The following is a 25,051-nucleotide window of genomic DNA, read 5'->3' on the forward strand; positions in this document are numbered from 1 at the left end:
CGGCGCGCAGCTCCACAGCTCGGTTTTGTCGGCAGACCGAGACGCGGCTGTGTGTCGGAGTGGGAGATGGACTGAGTGAGGGCGCTCTTCACACCGCTGCTGCCGATAGCATTCAACACCCGCCGAGCTAGGCTGAAATAATTGACGATTTTAGGTCGCTGAATCAACGAGAAAAAAACAACAACAACAAAACAAAACAACATAGTACCATTATCAGTCTTTCACATCCCACTCCAAACACACTAACACGGCATTGATGGTAATGTATGCAAGGAAACAACCGAGACTCGGCGATGGGTAATCATCTTTTCTTTTTCTTTTTTTTAACGTTACTTATTCGGATTTTCCTTTTTCTCGTAGCTTCGCTTTGACAATCCGCCATTTTTTTTTTACTGAAACCAAAATAAGTGTCTGGAAACTTGCACGTTCAGCTGTTGCAGCACTTTCAACCATCACTTATCGTCGACGTTTGACGCTTTCGCATTCACAACTCTTTTCTTTCTCTTTGCAGGTGCGACCGAAGAGACTCTCAGCCCTACCAGGTACTTGTTAGCCTGCTAGCCTGGTAGCAGCAAATCAGATTAAAATGGACACTCCGCTTCAGGCTTCAGGGGAGCGCAGCAGGCCCCAGTCAGTGCGGAAAATAACACGAAAAGTAGAAGATTCAGCTTAAAATCGAGGTTTAAGTCTAGGAAACGGCTCCAAACGTAAATATCGCCATGTTAAGACGACGTAGGCTGGATGTATTCGTCGAATTCAGCAGTTTTGGAAAAGGTACTGACGAGTTTGGTTGCAGCTCTGAGCTATGGGTAGCCTGTTAGCTTGCCTGTTAGCCGGTCCGATCGGGGCCTGACCGCAATCTGTCATTTTCAGGATAACAGCGAGCGAAGCTCTGAGAAGAGCACAGTCCTCGGATATAACCTGCAGACAGACGTGCGAACTGTTTGATTGGAAATATTGTCACCAATGCCGGAAATGTAGGCTCATACTTGTTTGTTTGTAAAGACGTTGTTTACTTCGTCGTTGTCAGAAATTATAAACGTGTTAGTGCACATAAACACATTGGGAATAATAAAAAAAAATACTAGTGTAGCTGATGTGGATAATTATTAATATTGCATTAGAAAGAACTGAAGAGCTAAATTAGCAGCTCTCGGGTCATAAATATTTAGCTGCAAGAATGGAGATTAGCTCTGCGAATTAATTTCTGAAATATTAAAACTTTGATGCATAAGTACTTTGACATTGTCCATCTGTGTGTCTAACAGGGAATCAATAGTTTGGAAGACTTAATAATAATAATAATGATGATGATGATTCTCAAGATGCTAGATTTTAGTGAGGTGTTTGTTGTGTCCGCAGACTCTCAAATACTCGTCCAAGAGCCATCCAGGAGGGGACCACCGGCATGAAAAGATGCGAGACTCCTCGGACGTCACCCCTCCCTGCAAAATGCTCAGGAGGTCTGACAGTCCTGAAAACAAACACATCGACAGCACAGGACACAGCAGAGCAAAGGCTGTCCACACACACCGGGCCAGAGACAGGGACGGAGGTGAGACTGCAGTTATTGGGGACGAAATAGGTTCGATTAAAAACAAACTGCCGCCTTTGATGGCTTCAGATATTGTTTTCGTGCAAGACAGGAACAGAAAGGCCATTGTCCTTTTCCCTTTTAGTGCATTGGTTTTACAACTTAATCAATTAAAACCCAAAATAGATGCACCGATCTATTTTGGTTGCAACCAACCCAGTTTTGTCTTTTTACCAAAAGACAGAATTTTTACCAGTTGTGTAAAACCTCAGCTGTCAGCAGTTGATTGAATAATATGGTTTCTAAAGCAGTAAAGATGTTTAGTGGATGTGTTTTAAATCTAATTCAGTGGAATGAATAGTGAGACTACACACTGCCCAAGTATTCAGGAGTATTGTCAGGGGGAGCAAGTGTATTTTTGCTTTGTTCAGGAATCATACCTGGACTTGTTCAGTTGCCAGCTTTACAAAGAGTGCGTCAGAAGTAAGATTTCTAACAGTGGATTATCAGCAATAGAAAGTGGAAATTCATATTTGGATGACGGTTTTAAATCTTGCACGGTTAGTTTCCTTGTGTTTTTCTTTCCTAGAAAACATTGACACAGAGAAACAAAACATTCCTCCATTTCTCAAAATTTGATTCACTGGCAGTCGAGCAGTCTGATTCATGTTTGCAGTGTAATTGTAAAGAATTATCGTGACGTGGGGTTTAATCTTAGTTGTAGACGAGCAAACTTCGTTGTGGTTTCAATTACAAGATTGTGTCTCTCGTTTTGTTTTTGTTTTTTTCAAATTAATACGGTGATGAAATGTGTGTGGGGCAAATGTTGAAGTCCAGAAATCACTGCTCTGAATTCAACTAGTCTGTCGACAGACTGTTGGGATACCAGAAATCTGGTAGCCGGTACCAAGACCCCTAAAACGTCCACGATTCTCAGTATCAAATTTGACACTAAAAATATAGACCCCTCTATTTAATATATTCCAAAATAAACTCGTAGTGTTTCAAAATGGCATTGCAACAATATGCACACACACACTAACATCAGCACCCAGCTCAGTTATGCGTTATCCCTACGTAGTGTGTGGAGCATTGCTACGGCAGGTCCTGCTCGATGATAACTCAATGATAACCGCGGCATTTCAGGACGCAAACATTGTGCCGACGTGTGGTTGATATAAAGTTAGCAGCTGAGACTCCTTCACTGTGCAGATATCCAGATGTTTGTCTTCGAGGTATTTCCTTTTCATTCCGGTATGACTTGTTATGCTGTTTGCTTTTGGTTGTCTGGCTTGTCCCCGATCATCCCACTCACAAGGCAAAATTCCTCTGCGATTCTCTCAAATCACAGCGGACCACTCGCTGCCACCCCTCCACATGTTGTTATTGCGCAATGTCTGAGGTACCTACTGAGTCTATGGGAGTTCCAGTTCTGCAGAAAAACAAGTAAAATCTTGCTTTCAGAATTTTAGCATCAACTGGTAACCGAAGTTTCTCGGGACTTTCCTGCGACAGACATGCGATTGCAAAGCAACTTAACGTAAACAGTGTAACAGGGTTTCCCTCTGAACACAGAGGTCAGCTCGATGTGGTGACAGTCGGGTTGGGTTAGGTCAGGAATTGAAAATGACAAACGAAGTTACTCGATCCGTAAATAGATTTGAAGTGCTGCATTTTCTGCTGAGATATCTGAGACTGACTGGCTGTTAAACAACAAAGTCAGAGCTGTTATTCATTCTGCAGTCTTTTGCTCTTACTATGTGTAGGAGGCTGATTTGAACTGTTTACCTTTTTAACAGAGCAATATTTAGAATATTTACATGACTTGTGATGATCATAGTAAACAGATTTTAATATATTAAAGACGATGGCCTGGTTCAGAATTTTAAGACGTAAACTTAAATCAATAACAAGTGAATATAAGCTGTTTTGAAACTGAGGGTTCGATCATCAATGGATGAAATGGTTGTCATGTGTAACGTGTTGCTGGTTGTGGTGAACCAACAGAGAATTGTCACCCACCTCTCGGATCTCCCAGAGCTGCTTTAAGTGCGTTTGCTTCTTTCAGCTTATTGTTTTGGTTTTCTGGCCCACAAACTTGTTTACGCTCAGTGCGCTCAGCAGTCTCGTTTTCAGCTGTTTGCACCAACCAGTCTCTGACAAACCAAGAGTCCACTACCTGTCCAGCACCAGACGGCCCAAATGGTAGCTGAAGTCCCAGGAGGGGGGTTAGACGGAGGGAACATTGGACTGGCTCATTCAGCATATTTGTCAGTGATCAGACACGACTCCAAATGAATGCTAATGTTGCTGTGTGTCTACTAGATGTCTAAAAGTTTGCAACACCTTTTACTGAAACGTGTGAGATGCATATAGTAAACATTTTATGTTGCTTACCAAGTGCTCAGATTGTAACTGCACGTTGTAAACATTACAGGTGAACAAGAAAAGGTTTCTTTCTTCTCTGCTCAGAAAAGAACTGAATCTCTAGTTTTGAGGTTTTTTATGACTTCATGCACTTGGAAATGTAGAGTATTAGAGTTGATGGAGGGGTGGCAGTGTTTCCGGTTACTTAACTTGTGTTGGTGGGTGTCACGGTTTGTGACTGATACAGGGGACTAATTCTCTTTTTGGGTGGGGGGGGGGTCTGTGGGGCTGGTTATTTTCTCCATGTACAGTTACACAGTTGTTCCCTAAATGCCTACATTCAACTCGTCTGTTGCTAAAGTGTTTTTGAAAAGAGTCAAATATAGTGTTCTATAGTCCTGCGCCACCCGAAAACAACACGCTGACCTAACCTGGACTGGAAGCATTGAAACTGGAGGACTTCAAATTTGAAACTAAAGTTGCGGCGTTCGGTCGACCAGTGCTGCAACTCTGATCCCACACTTACTAAGTGACCGTCATGTTCTGTACCGGTCTGGCCCCGTTGTTACGGTGCACCCTAAAGATGTTGTATTTATGCGTTTTTTTTTACCTAATTAAAGAGCACCCGTTTCGTTTCCTCAGCGCGAGAGTCTCCGCTGCATTTTACAGGCAACGACGGTCACGTTAATTCCGTCCCGTCTTTCATGGATGAGCTCAACCTCTGCTGCACTCTCGTGGTGCAGATCGCGCACAGGTGGAGGAGCGCGAGGGGAGATTTTTAATCGATCGCTTCGTTCTCTCGGACAGATTAAAGAATAAATAAATAATGCCGGAATGGGTCGCCGAATATACTTAGGCGGCTCTCGATATACCTGGTTGTCCCGACCTTTGTAAAGTGAATGTGTGGGAAACACTGAGGTTGGATCACAGTGGTCTGTTGGGCTGCTTATGCAGAGAGAAGAAGATCAGAATAGTTGGAAGTACAGAAACACTTGTGGTTGTAACAGAGAGGAAGTTCCTTACCCACAAACAGTCTGGCTGAGTGGAAACATCGTCTTCTAAGAGCACTGTAACCAAATAGACCAGTTTAACTTTGGCTGACAGTAGATGTCGTTCTGTGCTTTATTTACACATTTGTCATTTTAACACATAAGTGTCACTCAGCGCCAACCGAAAATGTAAAGTTTTGCTAACGAGTGAGAGATAATATTTTGTCGTATTTTGACAACCTGTTTGTCGAAGAGTGTAGAAAAATGTTTTTTTTTTACACTCGCATAGTGAAATGTTCGCTCTGATAGGCCTTTAGGAGGAAGAGCCGCTGATGTGATGGAAGTCCAGCGGAGAAGAGATCAGATTTTGATCAGTCGACGGCACTAATGTCGACCCTTGTGATCCGCTCGTGACGTCTGTGGTTTGAAGGCTACCGGACATCAGTCTCTGAAGCATCATGTCGCATCACATCATTTAATTGCTGTCAGTTTATGCTCATAACACGCTGTAGATGGTCCATGTTTGTTGCTATTTAAATTTACAGAAGTTACCAACTGATTATACAACAAGTAGTTCCGACCCAGCGATCTGATTGGATAGATGGACCGTGCTCAAATCACCATGACGACACACCCTGCTCATCACTAGAAATATCACACCGCCTTTTCAATGCAAATATATAATTGAAATAGAATTTCAAATAACATGGAATATAATGTTGTTTTAACTTGTTATAGGTCGATTAGTTGTGACCTGTTTGGTGAAATCGGGTCTCTTTCGGTCCTTTTTTGTCGCTCCGAGCACTTGTACCGTAACGCCACGGAGACTCACGCACTCCTCGCGGCGGCTAGATGGGCCGGTTATCTTTAACACATGACACAGTGCTAAAATCGTAATAATACATCGACATCTTTTTTCAGCGGATATCTAACTTACAACGAGATTGAGGGAGCTGAGCAGTTTAGTGTTTCTATGTGCTGTATTTATTCAGTTTGAGAAACCATCTTTAGAAAGCAATAGAACGGACGGGATCTCGTCTATGTTGCGAGGGTCATTGCTAAGGGTCGGACTACCTCCTGGAGTAGTAAACATTACATACGTCACAATACTTCTATTGACGCGACTGATTGTTTTCCAGTTGTTAGTCAAACCCCATGTGTTGCCATGGAAACGGCTCACGCTAACAAAAAAAAAAAACGTTTGATATTTTGAGAGCGTACTGCTCCACGATATGAAAACATTTTGATTACATATTTTATTGAGGCGGTAGCTTGTTGTATAATCGTGATATTACACGAGAGGGTGATGCGTTAACGTGATTTTTGGCACGACAGTGATGCGGTCAGGATCGAGGCATCAGCTGAATATTCTGGGATGTGGAATATAATATTGCTTAATCTTATTTGCTCTCTGAAGAACGTGGAGCTCATTGCAAACATCTGTGCACTAATGGGGAAAGCTGACGTAATCATGTATTCTTCACTATTGTACGGCAGCTGCAGGGACAGTAAATGACAGTGAATGGCTGCATTGTGGCACCGACGGCTGTAAAAGGCTGATTGGTAATTTACTCGCAAGTCCTGTCTGGTTTTAAGTTGGAAAAGGTTCAAATCCACAATTTAAATCCAGCTTTCCGTCTTTGTTTTCATACACGCGTACTTCAGTAACACTCCAATTTCCCAGGTTACTCAACCCAGTTTGACTAATTACTAACTGAGGACGTCCCCATCTTCCTTCGTGTCCCAGTGGTGTCGCATACTTGCTGTTGGATGAGAATAATTACTCGGTAAAGTAATTTAAACGTATTGCAGCCAGAGTTATTGTGGAGTCGCCTGATCGGAAACTCGTTTTCTGGAATGCCTTCGCTCGTGTCAGAAGCACTTACTACCGTCACTTGAAATTCAGTGCTAGTCGTATTATAATAACCTTCTTGCTCTTGGTGCATTGGTGACGTCGTGGCAACCACTCAGGTAGCAGGTCCATTTTTTATTAGCTGCTCCTGACAAGCGGCTTCCCCTGTTAAAATGACAAACCTCTCCTGCGGTAGATCATATCAGCTAATTAATAAAGCTTTCGTAGAGCTAATGAGACGCTTGGCTTTTGTCAAGTGGACTTTTTGTGTTATTGTTTTTTTTTTTTTTTTTTTTTAATGCAGATCATGTCACCTCATATCTTCACTTGGAGGGATAGTTCGGTTTGTTTGAAGTGGGGTTTTATGAGGTATGTACAGTATCTATATTCAGTGTGTTCCCTGCAGTAGATAAGAAGCAGCACGTCACCAGTTTGGAGAAGCAGGCGGCTGCATGAAAGCTAAGCAATGTTCTGCTGTGGAAGCGTAATCAAATATCAATTTACGTTCACGCTGTATTCAGAATATTTTCACTTATTTACCTTGCGGTTAAACAGACTATTCTGACTGGGAACTGAAGCAGTTATCTTCCTCTGGGTTTTCTTCTGAGCCACCAGACTCCTTTAACAACAACAGTTCCAGAGGTTGCTGTTGTACTACTGCGTCGGTCCGCTAGCTTGTTTCCATTACAGACCTTTTTCACAGCAGGCGTGGTGACTTGTCATTTCATAGGGAAAGCACAGGTGTATTAATGATCGTCAGCGCCATTCGGTGTCCCAACTGTAAGCCGTTACAGTGAACCAACATGCACAAAAGCCTGCAGCCATCAATAATGCACCTGTTCTTTTCTTACAATGACAAGTCAAATCATCTGCTATAAAAAGTTCTATTGTGGCGCCTCAGTGGTGTTTTAACACCTGTGTGCGTTACCTGTCATGCAGGTCCTACCGCTGAGTTTCTCTTAGATAATGGCAATCGATATTGACATTTTTGTTTTTTTAGTGCCGACAAGTGATGAGTAGTTGCGTGATTTTGGTTTACCCTCGCCAAGTTTTGACGTAACGGAGAGCGAGTATTATTTGACTAAAGGGAATCATGTCGCAGTTCAGAGTTGCCTGTTCAGACGCGTGCAGGCGGTGTTGCTGCTCTCATCCGTTTATATGAAATGACGGCACGCAGCAACACGTAACGCACGCTAGGGGTCGACCGGTTATTGCCGCCGATATTTAGCATTTTTACGATTATCTGTATTATTTTTTTATTTAATCGCAGATCAAATTAATTAATTTAAAAAAAAAAAAAACCGCTGCCTTGTCTCTTTTGCAGTCTCTCTCAGTCTGCAGTCACCACTCTGTGGTGTTGAGAAATGTCCCCCTCAACCCCTCCGCCCCGCACAGCTTTATCTGATTGGTCACACCTCATGAGTAATAGCCAATCAACGCTGGGAACTTCTCTGCCACAGAAGAAGCTCGCTTCGCTTCAGTGGCAGAGAAGTCATCAGCAGGTCAGAGGACTGTGTTACAAAGGTCAGACACAAGTTGAAAACACCACAGTCCTCTATGCTTCAGTTGCAAAAACACCACAGTTGTACTTTCGTAAAAGTTTGTCGCCGTAGCGACTGGTTATCACGTGTATCAGAGCAGCCCTGCCGACGGGACCTCCTGCCCCCCCACAACCAAACAAGATATTATGGTATTTATTCCATCCCTGTGCTGCCGCTTCATTTTAGCTCAGTTTGCGAGAGTTGCTCATGTGTTTTTCCGTCACTGAAAGTCGCGCTGATTTCTGCGGCGCTGCTCTTCTGTTTCGCTCTCTGTTTTCCGGTGCGTCGCTCCCACAGCAGAGCAGAAGGTGGACGTTACTCCAGTTTTTAACAACTACACTCGGTACGTGACAACAACAAAAAACAGCGCAACAAAATCCCAAAGTTAAGCTATCAATGAACAAAACCCCAAACACATTTTTAAATCAAATATCAAACATTCTGCTGGTGCTTCAATAAAGGATTTTTTAGTTTTTACAATAAATACCCCACATTGCAGTGTACCTTCATAATAAGATTACACAGTGGCGGCATTTGTTCATTTAAAGTCATTTGAATTCAGTTTTGTGTTAGTAGAGTTTGTTATTCTTGACACAAAGATTTTCATTTTTACTACAACTGTATATCGGTTCATCGGTCTCCTTGATTATCAATAACGCAGACAGTGTGTTCCAGCCCTGAGTTCTGAGCCAACTCACACCAAAGCCAACGTAACATTACCTAATACACCGACTACGGACAACTGCCTCAAACAAACCGACACAAAATGACGATGTGATGTGAACAATGTGAACGTGCAACATGTGCGCTGCATCACAGTTGGTGTTAACTGAATGTAAGCTGTGCTTCTACATGCGTGCAAGTGCGGAAACATTTTCAAAATTTTAACCAAGTTGTTGCCATGATATTTATTGTGCCCTCTGAATCCATTAAGTGTGAAAATGAACAGAATTCACAATTTGGCATTTATTCAGGGGAAGGTTTTAAAGGCCTTTACACACCGGTGGTTCGACAAGTAAATTAAATGAAAATGCAAAATACTTTCCTGCGAATATTTCCAATTGAAACTAGTCATACTAACTGATGCAAATATTTGGAAGTTGTTCAGAAAACAGGAAATAGATTTGAATAGATTCCTGTCGTCTCCTTCCACCAAAGACTGGATTCAACATCCTTCAGTTGTGATGGTCTTGTTATTGCACCTCATTTGTCAAAAGACATTTTCGAACATCAGCCGAACTTGCTGTGACTCTGTTTCCTGCTTATTACCAACTCTGCTACGTCCAAAAGTGAACGACAGAAACTGCTCGCTCTACTGACAGCGTGGTTGTTCGACGATGCTGCTTCATACATTGTCCTTCAAACCATTGTTTTTGTCATCTTTATGTCCTTTGTCATAGAGCACTAGCGGCCGGAGACGCCAACAATCAACATTAGGTGTTCGGTGGATTGTTGAACTTGTCACGTTTCTTCTTTGGATTTCATCCTGAAGGTATTAGTCTTGGTGTAACCCCAGGCTGAGACCATGATGTTAAGAATCGGGCTCTGTTGGTACCAAACCACCTGCTGCAGGACTCACTGGTTCTTGGTTCTGACGCCTCGTCACTGTATCGTTGGACTTGTTGTCCTGCTGCAGAATGAATTTGGGAGCGATTAGTCGCCTCCCTGATGATGTTGTGTCATGGACAGGAATCTGAACATCTCCAGTACTGAAGCAATTTTACACTTTACTGTATGTTTTACAGTCAGCTTCCACATACTGGTTGGTTCCAGATGTGATTCTCATTCATCATAACAGACGTATGTCACTGAAATTGTCCTTGAAAATATTTGTTTCCCCCGAGCGGCAACTCGGTGAGATACTAGTCAGCTTTTATCTTTTGTTTTTATGACTCAGCTGTGAACAAAAATAAAATGTTCTATTAAATATGATATTTTACAAACTGTAAAGGTGATTTGGTACAAGTGGAAAAGCCACAGATTGGTACCAATCCTGTGTGTGGACAGATTGCCGTGGACTGTAGCGTGTGGACAGATTGCCGTGGACTGTAGCGTGTGGACAGATTGCCGTGGACTGCAGCGTGTGGACAGATATCCTGAGTGTGTCCTTCGTTTCCTTTTGCTGTGTAAAAGAGAACCGTATCACCAGAGGCCTTTCATTCATACCTTCCCTGCTCTGGTCTGCTTCATTGACATACAATGGTAACCCCGAAGCAGGTTTAAAAAAAATTCCAAAATATCCCCAAATTCTTCCGCTTGTAACATCTAATAACAGCGGGGCAGATCTGAGGAGATTAGAAGCAGGTTCAATCTTGTCATCTGATAGTTCCACTTGTTCTACCCGCCGTGGTGTCGACTGTGGTCGGATATCTCCTCAAGAAGGAAGCCGAGCACTGAGATGGACATATTTTAACTGTGGATGCTTTGTTTGGCAAGCAGGTGGAGGACCAAACCAAATCAACGTTGTTCTACAGTTAAGGCAGATGTTTTCAGTAAAAATGGAATAAGGATGCTCATAACAAATGTTCTACTGTAACACATCCGCTTTTAAATCAGAGCACGAGATCTGTATTGCGCTGTATGTAATCATCATCATCATCGTAGGGTTGGAGCGTTGTCTTTGTTGTCTTTGCCGTCCCCACTGAGGGGATATTTGTTATTATTATTATTGAGAATATGTCTAAAAAAGATTTAGGCAGATATGACAGCTCTTATTATCACCCAGGCTTTTCACAGTTGAGACGGTGAGCTCGTTGTTTTCTTGCTGTTGGCTGTTACTGATGGATCTTTCTGTCTGGTTGTGTTTTGTTGCAGGGACCAGTTATTCTCCACAAGAAAACTCTCACAACCACAGTTCCCTTCATAGCTCCAACTCACATTCTAACCCCAGCAAGACATCAGACACAGTAAGTAATGCTTCAGCACAGGAGCCGATGATGGAGTCAAATTGTTTTTCTAGTACAATAGTCTAAATTGCTTCTCGGCTTTCGTTGCGTCTTCTTGACGTAAAGAAGAAAAACATTCAACTACTCACATTAAATGTACAGGAAGTTCTCGTCGTACGTTTTTACTCTACAATTCATAATTGACTCGCTCTCTCACCCTTCTACGCTCAATTAACATTTCCATTCTATTTAAGTAAAGAAGGACAAACGGTTTTTACGTTGTTTGCTCTTCTTTTAGACATAAACTTTATTTTTCCAAGCATTTGTCTCTCGATGTTGGACCTAAGGAACATCCTAAAAATGGAACATTAAAACATGGTCGAAGCGCACGGTTTCCTAGTAAAAGTCGAACTCGGTGTGGGAAGCAGAGCACAAAACAGCAGTCACAATACAGCGATCCTTTAAGCAGCTATCTGTTTGTTTGGTAACCTCAACCGTCTGAAGCCGTCTCTGAAATAAGCCTTCCCTCCCACTTGAAAATCTCGTCTGAAAATAGCCCAACTATAGCTTTCTGCTTTCATCCCAATAGCTTTTGTACATTTCAGATTACATTACAAGCTGTTGCATCACACCCTCTCCACACACACACACACACACACACACACACACACACACACACACACACACACACACACACACACACACACACACACACACACACACATTTTCTTTCTTTCTTTCTGTGTGGTTGTCCTCATGTTCCTAAATATTTGCTCCTTTTCTCAGCCTTACGAACCTGGTGACGACTGGTCAGAACACATCAGTTCCTCTGGAAAGAAATACTACTACAACTGCAGGACAGAGGTGTCCCAGTGGGAGAAGCCCAAAGAATGGCTGGAGCGGTAGCTACAATCCCTTTTGCCAAAAATACTTGATTTTACACGCTTACTTTTAGTCATTGAAGTGTCACATAAAGGATGCGTGCGTGGCTAACATTGGTGCTGTCTCTTTTTTTTTCTTTTTTTTTACTTTTACAGAGAACAGAGACAAAAAGAGGCAACAAAGACGGCCGTTGTCAACAGTTTCCCGAAGGACAGGGACTACAGAAGGGAGGCTATGCAGGCATCGGCAGCGCCCGGCTTCACTGGTCTCAGTAGGTGTTACACACACCAGTACAACACATTAGTCTCATTAGTCTGCCATTGCTGATCTCACTGAATCACACATGCTTTGTTTACATAGTTGCAGATTATGTCTTATGGCGGGCCCAAAATATCATCACCATCTGTCTACCAATCCATATTAGGTTAGGTTAGGTAGTTACTTTATTAATCCCCGAGGGGAAAGTTTTTCGCTACAGCAGCATACAGAAGCAATAAGATAATAATAGAATAATAGAAAAGCAATAAAATAGCAGTAAATTAGAATTATTATAATATCGATGAGCATTGTTGCGCTAACCTTTGTCTGTTGAATGCTCAGGAACTGTTATACCCAGAACTCTCTCGACTGCAAATGGCTGAAGCGCACACGCAGCTGTGGCTTTAAGCAGCGGTCTGTGGCACACGCACACGCACACGCACACACACACACACACACAGATTAACTCACACAACAAAAGCCTCACTTTGGACGAAGCTAATCAGAAGCATGCCGAGATGAAATCAGGGCTGCTGTTGGCTCTGGACGTCCAACATCAAACTTGTTTTGTCTGTTAACTATTGATTGTTCGTCTGTGGATGGAGCACATGCTTTGTGCTTTGGTCTGAAATGACTGTACATCTGTTGTGGGAGACAAATAGTCTGGCTTTACCAAGCAGAGTTAGCATTGCACCCCATCTTGGTTTATGTTTGGAAGCGGTTCCACATGGAGCTTTTTGAGGGGTCTGGTTGTCTTTGTGTGTTTCTCCTGTTTGTACTGAAGCAGTCATATCTCAGAGATACACATGTTGTACTGGAGCCTACAGGGACGACGACGACGACTTCTTCTCCTCCTCCTCCTCCTCCTTCTTCTTTGCCTTCTTCTTCTCCTTCTCCTTTTTCTTCTTTTTCTTCTTCTTCTTCTTCTTCTTCTCCTTCTTCTTCTCCTTCTTCCTCTTCTTCTGTTTAAAGTGGTTGGTGAATGTCTTTCAGGTGCCGAACTGCCACTTTTTGCCAGTTGTAGTGCAATATTACCAGACGGCGGTAAAAACAACAGAAATAAAATAAGACTTTGGTTGCAGAAACTACGTGAAAATCTTGACCCATCCCTAATAACTCGTGTATATTTCAATGTCTTTTGTTTAGTCATTCCTTTTGAAGAAGAAAAACCGCCGACGCATTCATTAGTATTTGTATGCCTCCATGCCAACAACAGTTTTGGCCGGAGGCTTTTTGTAGTCTGTCTGTCTGTCTGTCTGTCTGTCTGTCATGAACACAGAGTCTCGGTTACCTTTGAATTGCTTATCGTTTGGGACTCGAGGATGAACTGCTTCGGTTTTGGTGGTCAAGAATTCATACGCTAATTATGAAGTGATGACATTTTATGTCCGAAAGGTTAAAGGTCAACTGCACTGTGACATCATCATGTTTGGAAAAACACAGTTCTGGCCATTATCCAACACTATAAGCTGCATATTCCACCGAACACGGAGGCGTCATGTTGCGCGTGCTTCATATTTTTCACCTTTTCGTGCTTCTCGCGTTGGTAAACGTCGTTAAACGGCTTCTCTCGTGTCCGTTTGGTGTTTGTCTGCCGGCTGCAGCAAAAAGTAGGAAACGACAACATCTAAGTTCATACAGCTTGCTGTGTTTTAGACATCAAGAAACATGAATCCTCCTATTGCGTAACTATTTCACCTACCGTGCCTGCAGCTGGAGAAGAACGCGTCTCTTGTCCTAACGGGTAGATGGTGGTGTTTGGAGGTGTTTTACGATCGGAGGTTTGCACAGGACGGTTATATTTTGAAAGTTGACCGGATCCTCTTTGTTTTTCTCCGGCCGATCTGCTCTGTTCAGCTCGAGTGGTTTTCGGTTAAAAATAGCTGCCGCATATCTTCTGGGATGCACTTTTGTAGTCTTGCTATCCATTAGAAGATATTTTTGTTGTTTTAGAGGTCAGTGTGTCGGATGTTGGAGGATCTATTGGCAGAAGTGGAATATAATACTGATCTTTTCAGATTTAGGTGAATTCTTAGATTCACAATCTAAGAATTGTAGTGTTTTTGTTACCTTTCATTGCATCTCTTGTATGTTTCTTTCTGGAGGTCGACCAAGAACAGGTTGTATTTAAGGTTCTTTTCTGATTGGCTGACTTTTCTAAATGATGCACATCCAGCCCAACCACCGCTCTGCTTCAGTTTTTGAGCTTGCTCTCTCCACAATGTAATAAGTTGGTGTTTCATTCTGCTTTAAAGGTTGGATAGTGAGTTGTGCTCAGGGACCCCCCAACTGTGTGCTCTACCAGGTTTATTTACCAAACATGTAAACACGCATGATTGAATTTGGAGCTATTTCTACGACACCCCAGTGTGACGGGACCACTTCCCCTCTCGAGGTACATTTATGAGGTCCAGAGACGCTCCACAGAGCTTTAGAGAAAGCAGCTCTTTGAACATCGTGTGCTGTTCACTGTCGCTGACAAACGGCTGTTTGTGTAGGATTTGGCATATTCATAGCTGCAATGTCAAAAAGAAGTAAGAGAGTAGAACCCCACATGATGCGGTTGTACTCTCCTACAGCAGTAGCTCTTGGAGCTGCTCTCATAGCCACCGCTGGTGTTCCTCCCTCCCATTTTGAAAGTTGAGGTGGCTGATGTAGACGTTATGATGGTAACCATGTTCACTGGATCCCCAGTATTCTGTGTTTCTCAGCTACACAGCAGCATCTAAGGACAGTCCTCTCCCCCTGTGACCGTTTTGGTCCTTCCTATATTTATGTTGAAGCAGCACGTTTCGTGTCGCACTGTGCCGGCTTGCTTTTGACGTATCGTCTCAGCCCAGTTTTAGGTTTTGGCTACTATACGCTCATTCACGGCCGGGGTCTGAACAGGGTGGTCGAGTGTTGCAGTCTCACAGACGGCAGACCTTGTGCTTTGTGGGGAAATGCACACGCGCACACACACACACACACACACACACACACACCTGATTTTGGCGAGGCCAAAAATATTCTCCGCACTTTCTGCCACTGGAACTCATTTATCTAAATGATGGACGACTGAAGCGGTGTCCGGCTTCATCCTCCACAGCTGGTTGAAAAGCTCCGAGATGCCTTCACTGCTTCTCGGAATGAATTGCAGCTCATTCGTTTGGATCTACACCAAACTCATAAACTCTGCAAATTGCAATTAATTATACACGTGTACTTTTACATTCACTGTTTATTCTGCTCACCAAGCTCTGCAGCGTTTAGCACACCTCCATCCACCCTGATAGCAGCTGCTCCCACTCGCTCGCCCTCTCCCTCACTTTGCTGGTTTACCGTCACCCAGTTAGCCTTCAGTGCTTAAAACCGTCAAGACGCGTCAAGTCCTTCCTCTTCAACAAAACTGCAAACAAACAATTATTTTTCGAAACTTTTAGTGACCGCTTACGCACACATGAGCAAAATGCTTTGAAATGTGAGGTTCTCACAGGGGTTTGTTTTTAATTAGACTCCTGTTAAGCATCCGCCTGCTCAGTAGCGTTGGATTTCTAACTAAATGGCTCTGGTGGATGTTTGTTATTGTTTTGTCGCATTTAAGAATTTGCTTTTGTTTTTTTTTATTTCTACCAATAAGAATAACTGTAGCCGGCCTGTTTTTTCCCGTGTTTACTGTCATTCAACGCAAGCTGCTTTCTGACTGATGACTCAAAAAGTATGCATGTTGGTGGAAATAGTACTTTGAGTGGACTGTTCATTGTACAGTATGATTCAACGAATATAACTCCTGTTCTGACGTGTGTGTGTGTGGGGGGTGGGTGGGTGTATAGAAGTTGAATGGGAGTTTATGGAGCCGGAGGCTTTTTGGAGCCGACCTCTAATGGCACTCGGTGGTACAGCTTAAGGCACTTCCACATCTGCTTCATCTTTCAGAGCCGGAAGCTACGTCCACTTTTACATACAGTCTATGAATGTAACATGAAGTCGGGTGCCCACTTTTTATGGGTTTGGCAAATGTCAAACTGTAGTATGTAACTAAAATAGTTCTGATGGACATGTGCCGGACAGCTTGCCTGTAACAGTGTCTCCAATCACCGCTGCACACAGAAACTCTAACCTGTTTATAATGTCTGTAGCTACACACACTGGTAGTAATCATAAAGGTTGAGGTTTGTGCCCTCCAATCAGAATGTGTCAAATTAAATGGAGACTTCACAGAGATCGTTTACTTATTTTACTATTTACTTTCGATTGTTTTGCTCTCTATGGACCAAGTCACTTTTTTTTTTTTATTTACATGCATTATACACAAGCTTCCAGTGCCTGCTTCACAGTAACTGTTAAATAAAGTTATAAATTCTATACAGCTTTTAACAAAACACTCCAATTACTTTGTACAGTTGTTCTGTCTGCTTCTTTAATACTTTCACTTAAGATAGATTTGCAGACATTAAACCGATTTTAATTTCTTTTATGCCAAATGCAACTGAAACAAAATAAACGCGCAAACGACCGTGGCGTTAAAATCCTCCTCAAGGCATTTTATCATTCACACGACTGTTGCTTATTGTTACCGTCGGCTGAAGTTGCATCGTGCGAACAGATTTTCCTTTTCATTTTGGTGGCTGGTGTTGCTCGGGTATTTTGGGCCCTTTGTGGGGATTCGGATAGAAGACGGTCCTGTGTTACAGCAGCGCAGGTGTCTGAGTTGTTGGGGGTGTGGTGTCCATGATACCAGCGGGACGATGAAATACGATCTATAAAATCCAGTTGGAGTAGCAGATTAATGTAGTTAAGCCTCATCAGTGCCAAAACACTGCAGTTTAAAGCACTCACAGACAGGATGGGCAGATAAACAGCACAGCGTTCACGTTACAAAGTGCTTTACCACCAGTGCACTTGCAAATATGTGATTAATGTTACATTGCAGCTAAAGTTGATGTTGATGCACCTTTTTTATTTTTTTATTTTTTTCCGTACCACGTTGTCTTGGAAATCTGCTGAGTCACCGGACCGGCCTCCATTCAGATGGATGTGAAGGCTGCGTTTGTTATTTAAAGTCGAGAGTTTCGCGTGTGACCATAAACCTCCAGAGAGAACGGATTTGTGAGACTGCGTCTGTTTGATGAAACGACATCCTCTTGTCCTTTGCCGTCTCCACAGAGTCGGTCCAGGCGGAGAAGCCTGCGGCCGCCCAGTCCCAGTCATCGTCCTCCGGCTCGGGGAGCTTGAACCCGTCATCGGGGCCCCCGGGGTCGTCGGCCTCCACGGTGCCCGTGTCCCCGGTCCTTCAGTCCCCGGCTCCTCCGCTACTCCAGGACCCCACCCTGCTTCGCCAGCTTCTCCCGGCACTTCAGACTGCCCTGCAGCTCAACAATGCCAGTGTGGACATGGCGAAAATCAACGAAGGTAAGAAGGAAAGGCGGACACGATGCATTCGAGCCGTGTCAACATTCAGCTCGCGACTTTAACTGTGTTTGATGAGAACCAGTTACAGGAAGCCACTTTAATATGCTCTGCTGTATCGCTGTCAGCTTCTGGTCTGACAGCTTGGAGTCAGAGACTCTGACATGTCACTGTGTTCTGTTGCTCTGATTACAATATTGATTCCTCTTTAACTTAATATTGTCATAGTTCCATCCTGTTTGTTTTGCTGATGTCTGGACAAAGAACTTGTTCATTTTGTCAACAGAAACAGTGGCTGAACATATTTGGATGACCTATTCAAGTTAGAGTAACATTTCCAAATGACCTGGATGTACTGTTGACGTTGTTTTCAGTCGGATATCTTTCGTGTTGCTGTCGTCAGACAGGACGAGTCGGTATCAGGAATATGATGGTGCTCCATTTATTTCTGTAGATTCTCTCTGTAGAAACATCAGTCTTCTGAGAGATGTTGCTGCTCTTCTGTGAAAAGGACGCGTATTAGCTGATGCTAATGCTGATGCTGGGTGTGCAGGATGGACATGGAGAGCAGTTCTGAGGAGACTCTGTTGTATCCGTCTCTCCACATTCCTCTTCGTTCTCACTTGCGCACTAAAAACACCCCAAAAAATTGTTGTCACGTGTACATGACTTGTACATGTGTTACAAAGTTTGTAACAATTGAAAAGATTCGACTGTCTATAAATTCACACATCCGAGGGACAACGAAAAGGTTCGGAGAAGCGCTCACTGTCATGAACTAAGTATTGCAAGTTATCTTGCTTGATCAACATCAGCACCAATCACGTGTGTTTTTGTGTTTATTGGTACGCGTTTCAGCATCGACCTGAAACTCGAGCAGGAAACGCATCAAATTTTGTGTCCGGTTTTTAGGCAACAGAAAGAAGTTTGAGAGATAAATCTGTTGAGCGGTCGGATGGGGAGCGACGGTGGTCTTGTTGCAATCGGGGGGGGGGGGGGGGTGTTGGATTGTGACGTTCTGCCCTTTTATGAACTGTGAACCTCACTGGATAAAAGCTTCACTGCTGTTCGCTCCGTGAAGCATCTGGAGCTCCTCTGCTGTCCGCTGACCGAGTTTGTCACTGGTTGTTTTGTGCCCTCTCTGCTCACGTCCGTGGTGAAATCGCAAATGCTTTACATACCGGTGCTCTCAGAAACGTGAATAACTTGGATGCTGATGTTGATCGAGGAGCGAAACAACTTCTAAAAGTTGCTGCCTCCCGCTGCTCGGTGCTCAGTTTCTGTACCGCTCTCCATTTTTGCACGGCAGGAACTCTGTGAACTTCCTTTTTTATTAATCGCACCTCATATATCTCAGATCACAAGTTAATTTCATGTTTCAGAGATGGTAGCGACGACAACAGCGGGCATGTTGAGATGCAGGGTTTTGTCAGACTGCACAGGACAGGGTTGCTCTTAATTAAGTTAATGACCTTTTTTGCTGTAATCATCATCATCATCATCACCACACACCAGAAACATCTTGTAAAAACGCAGTAGGGGAGCTCATTTGAAATTCTGCTTTCTTTTAACAATTTAGTTCCTTAAAAATGTTTAACAACCAGCTGTTGTCTTTTAAATTGTTAATAAATGATCACCAATATCTGCACGCGCATAATCATTAGCAAAGATGACTTCATAACGGCACTCAGAAGCCGGTTGATTTAGAAGCGTTGTGTGTTTGAGCTCTTCACGGACGACTTCTTTTAATCCACCCAGTCAGTGGTGTTTAAACTGATGCATAATAACCAGCATTGAGAAACGTTTTTAAATCCTTCCTTCAGGCAGCGTATTTTCAGCTCGCGCCACCGCCTCATGTTGGTGTGAAGTCGCGTCCTTCCCGAGAACATCTGCGGAGGACACGGCACCGAGTCGGACGCTCAGATTGACCGTGTTGCCGTGCAGCAGCCGGACTCTCGTCATCAGCTCTAACCGGGCGTCTCGTTTGCTTCTCCAGTTCTCACAGCTGCTGTCACGCAAGCTTCATTACAGTCGATGCTCCATAAGATCCTCACCGCTGGACCATCAGCTTTCAATATCACTACGATCCTCTCTCAAGCTGCTCAGCTCTCCAACCAAGGTAACCGACGCCACGCTTGAAGTATTTCTATCCCGCCACTCTGTTATATAATCACTTTTCAGTCTCGTGACTACATGGAGCTCCCTGTGAGTTCGTACTGATTTTTGTTTTGTTTTTCCTCTCGTCTTGCGTGTCTCCAGCAGCTCAGCAATCAAACCAATCACCAATGTCGTTAACGTCGGACGCCTCATCGCCGCGGTCTTACGTCTCTCCGAGGATCAGCACGCCGCAGACCAACGCCGGTCATCATAAGCCCCTCCTCAGCACGCAGCCCGTCATCTCACAGCCAAAAGTAAGACACAAAAATGCAGCGTGTTCGGCGAGCATGTAGAAGATCCAGCCGGGCAAATGTTAGAGGACGTTTCCCCTGGGAAAGGAACTTCCTCCAAGGACAAATAACACCGATACCGGGCTTGTAAAGACATGAAACACTTTCACTGGAAATGTTTCTTCAGGCCCAGAAGCCCGTTTATTTCATTAATTGGACATTATTCAGTTAGAATATTTTACATCCCGTCCGAAGTTCAAGAAGCAGAACGTAATCACACCTTCAGTCCGGGATTCATATTTCCAGAATGAGATCACGGCTTCAAACTGAAACACTATGTGTACGGCAGCGGTCCCGTGTCCGTCAAAACGGTGTATTGTATCATGATGTTTTGTTATGGAACTCGCTGACCTCTCCAGATACATTGCGGCTGAATGAAGTGCCCGGACACGACCTGCAAGTTTGTGTGTCCGTGTGTTTACGTCGCGTGTGGAATCTCGTTGTGTTTCAGGTGAGCGCGCCAGCAGCGAAGCAGGCGTCTCACCCGCAGCCGTCATCCCAGCAGACCCTCTCCAGCGACAAGCAGCACAGTTACGACGCCACCGCGGCCTCACCGCGGACCCTCCAGCGCCAAGGGTCAGTACGAGCACGCATCTCGCCAAAGTTAGTATGAGCTGGGGGCGAGGGGGGGTACTGAGCGTCTCGGTGTGGGTGTGAATGTCTGCGAGTCTCGACTCGGCTTTTCCTCACATCACGGCATATGTTTATTGTTAGTTTGTAAAACTTAATTTGTTGCTTCCCGAGTGCTGAATCATTCCTGGATTAGTACACAAGAGATGTTTAATTGTATTCAACCTTTTAAGACGTGTTGTAAACGCCATTCACATCTACAGGCACTGATTTCATCTCCACCTGTTGCCCCCCACACACACACACACACAGTGTTGGAAATAACTGAATCTGCCAAAATGTGCAAGGTACATTCACCTTCGGCATGAATGATGAAGACGGTCTTCGTTGTGTTGTGTTGCTGCACCATCTGCTGGTCACTGATGGAACAATAAGTGGCTCCTTCATTCAGTTTTCGTTCACTGAAGTCATTCATTTGATTTGTGCAACAGATCGTGAGAGGAAGTCGGTGTGTGTTTTCAGCTTTATCAGCTGTTTATTACAGCAGCCGAAAATGTATGAAGTCATTACACATGATTTTTGTCTCGGGGGACCTCGTGTCGACTCGGGACACGTACAGCTGTGCACACAAATATCAGTATCACTCTGTCGGGGCAGCTGACTCAGTTTGAAAGTGAGGACGGAGGACAAGTTCTCTCGGATACTGACATGAAGGCCGGATGGTTTTATTGTAATTTTTTTCCCCAAACAAAGAACAGAACGGTTAAACATGCTTCTGAGGCAGCGGCCGTTTGGCTGTCAGTGGTTTGAAAGGCTGGCGTCACAATAAATCAGTCTAAATCTAAAACGGAGAAGACAAATGTTTGTCCCGTTAGTTTCGCCAGCTGTTCCACTGTTGCATAACAGCTGTTCATGTCGTGGTGACCGTTTCTTGTAGCGTTGCTACAGTTACCACCTGGACATGTTTAATGTGTCCGGTGTGATGTTGGGCGACGTCGTTAGGGAGAATCAGAAGATGAAGAAAAAACACTGTCGGTATTCCAACGTCCTTCATTCGTTTCATGTTCAGTGTAGCATCAATCTTCTCTGAAGCCTCTCGGTATTCTGGTTTGGACCGTTTCAGCACCTTCAGTTTCAGACCGGTCCTCAGTACTCCGCCTTAGTGGCCTGTGAAGATGGTCCAAGTTATCACTTTGGTGGCGTTACACTGTTACTGCACACACCTGCACTTTTATTCTCAATAACTTTTCAATAAAACTTGAGACGTTAAAGGGTGAGTCTTCAGTTTTCATGGGAAGAGTGTATCGCAGGTTGTTTAGTGTATCTACAGTTTACAGATGTCCCTCAAATGCCACGTATGCAAGTTATTTTGTTGACGCTACATTTCGTCTGTTCTCTAAACGCCTCTCATGGCCGCTGTCGCTCAAAGCTTCAATTTAAAGATGTTCCCTGAACGCCTCACGTGCTGTTGGGAGACACTATAAAGACGACTGCACGCGAAGACGTCCTGAGTTACTGCAGCACACGCAACGAAGACCGATGTGTGGCTTAAAATGAGTTTTAAAAACGTCCCATAAGACGCTCTTATTAAAGATTTATTGGCGAGTCGAACGGAGTGATTTTTGTCTCCCTGACCGGCGATAGAGGCTTCGTATGGGAAACTCTGCGGCTCACTGAGATCTACTCCGGCCTGAATGCAGCTTCGCTGTCGAAATTGAGTACGGTCGACGAGGCTTCTTTTTTCCCCCTCGATGGTATCAAAGACATTTGGTTGTTGCTGTGAAAGCATCGGTACTAATGTCAACAGAGACTCATTATATCGCAGCTTCTTCACATTACTCAGCGTTTCTAGTCTTCCTAAAACCGAGCGTCTCCCTCCCCCCCGCCCTCCTCCCGCCCGCAGCAGTCGGAGGAGTCCCTCCCCAGGTCCCAACCACGTCGCCTCCAGCAGCAGCAGCAACGCCCCCAACTCCACCTCGGCGGCCCCCGCCGCCTCAGGAGCCCGGCTCACCTGCTCCTTCACCCCCACCCTCGCCGCCCACTTCAACGAGAACCTTATCAAGCATGTGCAGGGATGGCCGGCTGAACACGCAGAGAAACAGGTCGGCACCGAGTCACCGAGTCACCGCACCTAAGTTTCATCCTAAACTTCTGCTCAGTCGTATTCAAGAATGAATGTCGTTTGTGACCAATAATCCCGCAGGCGTCGAGACTACGTGAAGAGGCCCACACCATGGGAAGCATCTGCATGTCCGAGAACTGCACCGAGCTCAAGAACCTGCGCTCTTTGGTCCGAGTCTGTGAAATACAAGCGACATTGCGTGAGCAGAGGTGAGAATGCACGGTCCGTCCGGCGCCGCTGTAAAAAAAAAAAAAAAAAAGACAAACCTTCCTCACAACTAATTCACACTCTCGCTTTCTTCCCCACAGGATACTGTTTCTGAGACAGCAAATCAAAGAACTTGAAAAGTTGAAGAACCAGAATTCCTTCATGGTCTGAGAACTTGTGTTCGGGAGTTGGGGGGGGGGGGGGGGGGGGCTGGCGGATGAGACCCATTGCACATAGTTGGAGGCTGGAGGGAGAGCAGTTGTTCAGTTCCTCTTGAGCCCAGTCTTAACGCACACACACACACGCGCACGCACACACACACACACACACACACACACACACACACACACGCGCACACACAAGAGCTGCAGTCGGGTTGGCTTTGGACCGCTGGGCTGGGAGAACCAAGAGGGAGACACGAAGAGCTGTTGTGGGAGGAGGAGGAGGAAGGGGGGTTTACAACACTCAGTTTTGTAAGAACCCACGGCGGGAAAAAAATGTAGATTTCTTGTAGATGTTATTATCCATGTTGTAAATATGTTTTGTAGATTGAAGCCATGGAAAGCCATGCCTATCAAAGCTTTTGACATCCAAACTAATCAACGCCTAGGCGGCTACATTCATTAGCAAGCCTTTCCTTCATGTTAACTCGTCTGCAGACTTAAAGCTTCATTTTGTCAGTTCATAGATCATTGAACCATTGAGCGTGTGTGTGTGTGTGTGTGTGTGTGTGTGTGTGTGTGTGCGCGCGCGCGTGTTTGTGTGTGCGCGACCTGCATGTAAACGGAGGAGGATGTTTGAAGCCATTTATTTACACAGAAACGGTTTAAAAGCAGAACACACAAGTGTGAAATTTTTTTTTGTTTTTTTTCCTCCAAATCTGGGTAACGTGATTATTCTGTTTTGTCCACCTTCTCTGTGTGAACTGTAACATGTACTCAGGCGCAGCAAACATCCCCTCTCTGCAGATCCATCCTCCCTGCGCACAATGGTTCACTGATCTGTTTGCAGCTTCTGGTGGCCCTGCATTTCCCAGTCTGAAAAAAAAACAACCAGTGCCTGGTGGTGTGGTGGAGTGAGTGATTTCAAAAACAAAAACAAAACAAACAAACAAACAAAAAAAACGCACAAAAAAAATTAATTAAAAAAAACCAACCTAATAAAAATAATGAGATGTGATGGCGTGCTGCTTTGGACCATTCCCACTCCCCTCCCCTGACCTCGGCCCTGCCCTGACACGCCCCCTCCTCTGACATCACACCCTCCTATTTCTTTGTTGGTCCCCCCCCCCCCCCCCCCTCTGAGGTGGTACCGCTGGTTCATTCCTTTTGTACAGTCGCTAACGTCACGGTGGGAGTTTTCAGACGAGGACGCAGAGTAAAAAGGTTTTTATTTATAAGAGTTGCAGTAAATCCTAATGATATCCACTCATCCTCGTCAGCTTTAGGAGGGCTGTAAACGGCCACAGTGGGTCGGAGGTGGGCGCACGCGGAGCACTTTCCCGAGTCAGCGCAGGGCCGCAAGAGGTCAAAGGTCAAATGTGAAATGTATGTATTGTAATAAACGTGTTAAACTAAAGCGAGCACTGGTTATTTTATTGGGGTGTTAGGTTCGGTTCGTACTAGTGCCTTGTTGAAAGTCTTAAGCCTCTTTTCCCCATCCCCCCTTCCCCCACTCGTTTCCTGTCATCCCCTTCGACCAACAACAGAAGATCTTCAACAAGCATGTCACGCACACGGTTGTTTGTCCAGCACGCTCCATCCCTCTCATTCGTTTGCGCCCCCCCCCTCCATACTGTCGAAGAGCAGGGTCCTCAGCTGCAAAGGCCTGTTAACCCCCCCCCTCCCACCCCCCACCATATTATCTATTGAGAACTGAACTGCACCACACATTCAGTAAAGGTGACCACATCATTGCTTTGTATATTGTTTCCTGAAGTATATTGACAAATGAAATAAAATATGCCTCTCCAGGGCCATGTTGTTCTTGGGTTTTTGATGGTCCCTCGA

At 44.5% G+C, this 25,051-nt stretch overlaps 1 protein-coding gene across 4 annotated transcripts; it reads left to right on the forward strand.

The window, feature by feature from the left end:
* Nucleotides 1-34: 34 nt before the first annotated feature.
* Nucleotides 35-25,051, forward strand: waca (WW domain containing adaptor with coiled-coil a). Of its 4 annotated transcripts, none has more exons than XM_069698034.1 (13): nucleotides 35-297; nucleotides 512-542; nucleotides 1,363-1,555; nucleotides 11,098-11,189; nucleotides 11,955-12,070; nucleotides 12,206-12,321; nucleotides 17,454-17,699; nucleotides 19,693-19,815; nucleotides 19,956-20,107; nucleotides 20,595-20,746; nucleotides 22,617-22,815; nucleotides 22,917-23,044; nucleotides 23,144-25,051. In XM_069698034.1, the coding sequence occupies exons 1-13, from the start codon at nucleotides 257-259 to the stop codon at nucleotides 23,211-23,213; spliced, it is 1,659 nt and encodes a 552-aa protein (XP_069554135.1). In that variant the 5' UTR covers nucleotides 35-256; the 3' UTR covers nucleotides 23,214-25,051. The 4 variants fall into 4 exon arrangements, with proteins under 4 accessions (XP_069554135.1, XP_069554137.1, XP_069554136.1 ...); XM_069698036.1 differs by having other exon boundaries at nucleotides 20,595-20,719; XM_069698035.1 differs by having other exon boundaries at nucleotides 19,959-20,107.

This window comes from Brachyistius frenatus, unplaced genomic scaffold, assembly GCF_029030835.1.
Source record: "Brachyistius frenatus isolate BFR_SWC_R1_liver_20210118 unplaced genomic scaffold, ASM2903083v1 Contig_25, whole genome shotgun sequence".
Classification (NCBI taxonomy): Eukaryota; Metazoa; Chordata; class Actinopteri; family Embiotocidae; genus Brachyistius; species Brachyistius frenatus.

Bases quoted from the DNA above. Each gene is read 5' to 3' on its own strand.
- waca (XM_069698034.1), top strand. From the start codon at position 257: ATGGTAATGTATGCAAGGAAACAACCGAGACTCGGCGATGG. The intron at 543-1,362 runs GTACTTGTTAGC...TTGTGTCCGCAG, and splicing joins GAGACTCTCAGCCCTACCAG to ACTCTCAAATACTCGTCCAA. The intron at 12,322-17,453 runs GTAGGTGTTACA...CCGTCTCCACAG, and splicing joins GCCCGGCTTCACTGGTCTCA to AGTCGGTCCAGGCGGAGAAG.